The sequence below is a fragment of the Morone saxatilis genome, unplaced genomic scaffold, assembly GCF_004916995.1.
Source record: "Morone saxatilis isolate NCDOM2014 unplaced genomic scaffold, NCSU_SB_2.0 Contig14, whole genome shotgun sequence".
Classification (NCBI taxonomy): Eukaryota; Metazoa; Chordata; class Actinopteri; family Moronidae; genus Morone; species Morone saxatilis.
Window position 1 is genome coordinate 22,234,189 of NW_023339696.1, and position 4,880 is coordinate 22,239,068.

Sequence of the window (4,880 nt, forward strand, 5' to 3'; positions counted from 1 at the left end):
ACATCTATTCTGATTTTGGGCAAAAAAAAAAAAAAAAAAAAACACACATTAATACAAGCCATTTTCATGACTGACACAACCTTAGACTATTATTTTTATCTATTAGAAACAACTATTTATGTATGTATTAAATATTTGTTTTTTGTCATTAAGTTTTTGAAAACGTTTCTCCTCCCCTTTAACGTCTTTATCTGACCTCTGCCTGCAGCTCCTAACACGTGAGTTCAAATAAAAATCGATTGATTGACTTTCCTTAATAGTCTTAATTGTGGGACGATACTGAGAATTGTTGGCCAGTCAGGAATAATTTTCCTGCTCTGACAAATAAAAACCCAAATCTGCAAACTTTCTCCAGAAAATCCTTTACTGCAGCGTTTTTGGGCAAATCGTTCTCCGCTCGCTGTCATACGTTTGGTTTTCCTGCTGACGCTGGTGAAAGTGGATCAGACCGAGCAGCACATCACTAGCTTGTTATTTTAGCCATGATTTGTGTGTCAGGTAACGTTAAAGGATTTTCCCACAGACATTCAGCCTACTCTCTATTAAAGATCTGCTGTTGTTGTGATGTTAGCTCGTCCTCTTGCAGCAGCAACTTTAGTGACAGTTTGCAACCCCACAACAACTTTAATTACTTGCTGTGTCGTTCCCTCTTTATCATCGTATTTGTCAGTATTGGATTTCTTCAGTCACTTAACCCACCTTAAGTTTAACAATATGTTAATGAAGCAAAGTTCCTTATTTAACCCTGATGTATCTAGAAGTTTGAGATGTTGTCTTATCAAGCAAAACCTTTTCCAAACCAATTTATTTTTGGTTTACGTTTGTCCTCTCCTGTAACGTCTCTGTCTGACCTCCGCAGACAGGTCAGGAGAAACAAAGTTTGAGATGTTTTCTTGCATGAAACAAAAGGTTTAAAATATTTTTATTTTTGCCTTTTTGTCTCCAGAAATGTTTTTTACTGGTGGAAAAACTGTATTATATTGTTTGGGCTTCTACAGTATGTGTGACACTGTAGTTTTTGCTGCTTTCAGCAGAGTTAAACTTTGTACTTGAAGTTTAGATTCCTGTACGCCAGCTAAAGCCGAACTATCAGGGTTTGCTGCACGCAGACTGCACAGTAATTGATGCACGTAATACGGAACCAAAGTTCACAAGTTCAACCCCGAAACTGTTAGCTGGACGCTGTTTCTGAAGTCAGCACAATAAGCTGATTGGCATGCAGGTCAGTTACACTACAGCGAGCGCGAGGGATGCACCGATTTATCAACCGAACATTGACATAGTTGACTTAAAATAAGAAGGCATTCACTGATATCAGCTGCTGATGTTTATCTGTTGCACTGGTTAAATGTTGTGTTGGTTGACTGACTCAGATTTCACACCAACAGTGAGCGTCTGTTCTGCTCTGAGTCTCACACCTTGGATGAGAAGAGAAATGAGCTGCAGAGGCAGAGATGTTTATCTTTGTAGATTTATTTCCCTGGTACAAAAGGGAAAATAAGCAACAACAAATCTTCATCGGCTATCGGCCAAATAGTTATTTCAGACATCGTTGTCGACGCAGAATGAGCTTAAATGAAACGGTGGAGCTGGAAGAGTTGCCTGCGTCTTTTAAATCAGTTGTTCGGGAACATTTCGGGGTCCCGATCAGCAGCAACAGAGAGAGTTGTGGGTAAGACGAGGACGCTGTGTTGCTGTTGCTCCACTGTTGTAGTGCAGCACAATACCCAGAATCCTCTTTGTTGATCTCTGTCTGAGTTTCTCTTGAGGTAAAGAAGTTCAGATTTTTTCTGGTCCAAACTCTCATTTTGTGCTGTTAAGGAGACTGTCTAGTTTCTGATTTATAAGTTCTGACTGTGTATGAAGAACATTTCCCACCACTGAGCATGAGTGGAATTCAGAGAGCGCTCATTTGGGTCAGAATTGTGGCGAGATGCTAAAAATGGGTTTATTTTCACTCAGAAAACTTGGCTTGTGAATATTTAAGTATGCGACGGTCCGGGTCACCTTAAACCCGCCGGCAGTTTTAGGACGAAGCAGTTTGAGCCTCAGTGTGACGTCTCACTCGCAGCTGTGGACTCAAACTTTCTGTTATTTTTCCCCCAAAACGCTGAGAGTTGTCTGTGTGCCAGCCATTGTCCAAGCAGCAGAGTGCGTCTGAATGCGAAGGGAAGAATAGAGGCGGTGATGTCATGGTGTTGGTATGTGGACCCCAGAGCGGTACCTTCGATCCCCCCCTTTCTGAGGCTGGAATTTGACTCCAGTGAAATACAGCGAACAGAGAGTTTCCTGAAGGTTTCAGTGGATGACAAAGAGAGAAAGGCGAGCACTGCCAGCTCTCTCTCGCTGCTCTTTTCCCAGCGAGGCTTCAACTTCAAACAGAATCTGACAGAAAGAGTCAGAAAGAGTGCTCGAGGTTTAGTGGTGGAGAGAAACTTCAGTTTGTATTAGCTTTTGTCACATTTTAGTCAAAACTTAGGTCACATTTTTATGTTTTCTGAGGCTGCAGCTGTCGATAGTTGATTAATTATTGTTAATTGTTTTATAATCATGAACATTGACAGGTTTAAGCTTCCCAGATGATTTAGTTTGTGTTAATATGTGTTTTTTTCTCATAAAACTTTCTGAAAACGTTTCCCCTCCCCTGTAACGTCTCTATCTGACCTCCGCCCGCAGCTCCTAACAGGTGAGGAGCTCAGATAAATATCCAGTCATGTCTCAGGTTGGGAAAATTGATTGATTGATTTATTTCCAGTCTCAATAGTGAGACCACACTGAGAATCTTAGTGTCATGTAGTTTTCTGAAGGTACAGCTGTCGATAGTTGATTAATTATTGTTGATTGTTTTATAATCATGAACATTGACAGTTTTAAGCGTCCCAGATGTCTCCGATTTTCTGTTTCTCTCTGTAAACTGAATATCTTTCGACAAAACAAATCAGATCTTCAGATCTTGCAGTTTTCTTAAAAAAAGAGAATGAAAATATTTATTTGTTGCTCATCAGTGTGGAGACTTTTTATATTTTCCTAGTTTTTGTTGCATAAACTGAACTCAGCAAGCTTTATTTCCCGCCCTTGGAATGAGCATGTGTTGAAAACGTGTCATGGTTGCGGCAAACTATGACACGGTGGACCGGCGTGTCCATTACACGCTTTGTTGGGATGCCGGGTTGAACTGAATGTTTTTGTTTTGTTCTGGTTCTCTGTTTTCCTTCATGGACCACTAACGTTAGCCAACACTGCTAGCAGAGACTGAACGTTATCGAATGTAAAGGACAAATTTCCCCCAAATTCTACGGGTCACAGCCGCGATGCATTACGGCTCTGCCGTGGTCAGCAGTGCTGATCACGCCCGTTGTAGTCAATGCTCTGTTCCACCAGAAGTGCCTTTCCTCTCAGCCTCGCAGACATTATGCACCTGCTGACACGAGTCGATTGCAGCACAGTAACAGCATAGAGAATCCATTTTCAAAATAAAATACCGTGTGCAGACTCTGGATTGGATTTCACGCCACATCAACATTGTGGAACCAGACAGGAAGTCAGTCAGTCATTTTGTGTCCTTTTTAAGGACAAAATACATGAGTAAACAGTGTCAGGCAGGAAGACGCTCTGTCTCTGAAACGCTGTCAGTGGGATTTGAACGCGCCCAGATCACAGAGCCAAATCGTGCAGCAGACCTAACGTGAGAAAGTCGTGCTCGGTGGAAATTCAGGGTTAAACTCAACATATCCGCGTGATGTAAATTTAGTTAACGTTGTTGTTTTCTGCAACTATCTGACTAATGAAAAGTGTGTCAACTCTTCTTTATCTATCTGGGTAAACTGACTCAGGGACATTTTATAGATACTAACAGCTGATAAACTGAACAATGAACCCAAACAGTGAACTCAGTAACGGCAGGAAGTTTGTGGAAAACCAGAGATTTGGATGAATATTGATCAGAGATGAGTTTTCTGATGGTTTTAGAAACTTTTATTCAATTATTTGTCTGTATTGTGTATTTCTTGTCTTTCAACAATCATAGATTCTGTCTGAGCAAACAGTTTCAACTATTTTCTTCACAGAATTTGATGAAATGCTGAGATATCGGCCAAACTGTGTATATTTCTTAAGTGTTCTTACACCCCTTAAAATCAAAAAGACCTTGCGACCCCCTGGGTAGCATTGGCGATCCCTAATGGGGGTCCCAAACCTTATGTTGGGAACCACTGGTGTTTATTGGTACTGCTTATTAGTACAACAGGTCAAACTGATGAATCAACTCCTGGAGAAGCTCTGAATCTACAGTGTTTGTTGTTTTTATTTGTTAATGAGGAAAGTGAACTCTACTTCCAGAAACTGATGAAAGATCTCTAACTCGCCACTTTATCTCTGTTACTGTAAGTGGAGGCGTGGTCCGCCACCGCACCCAGGCTGAGGCAAACAGGCATGCCCGGTCACATGCTGGAGGCTGGGGGAGGAGGTGGGAGGTGGAGGTGGGGGGAGGTCTGGTACTCTGTCCTGAAAGATGGAGGTTTGTCTGCGAGGAAAGGCCCCATTATGAGCAGAGGAACAGGCGTGGAGCTGAACTCACATCCCCCTGAACAATATGTGTGGAGTCGAAACAGGAAGAAACACGACACGCTCCACCCTGAAAACAAGAAAATAAACGGGTTCTGTCTGTTTGAGAAATTATTCTTTTTAATCTAAAGCGGTTAAAGTCGTAACTCCTGTCAGCGTCAAACACGCACTTTCAGCCAACAGGAACTTGTGTTTTTACCACTTTTAGCTCTTGAACTACAAATCACGAGTACTTTATGTTTCTTCCAGACACTTTTGAATGCAGGCGACATATTGGCAGATTTATGGATGTGTTTTTTCTTTTGTTTCATTGGCTT

General features: G+C 41.6%; 1 protein-coding gene across 1 annotated transcript in view; it reads right to left on the reverse strand.

Moving 5' to 3' along the window:
* The window catches only part of myl4 (myosin, light chain 4, alkali; atrial, embryonic), a 5,604-nt gene extending 1,171 nt beyond the window's left edge, over positions 1-4,433 (reverse strand). Inside the window, 1 exon segment of the mRNA XM_035654277.1 lies at positions 4,382-4,433. Within this exon segment, the coding sequence (XP_035510170.1) occupies positions 4,382-4,433 (52 nt within the window).
* Positions 4,434-4,880: the final 447 nt, after the last annotated feature.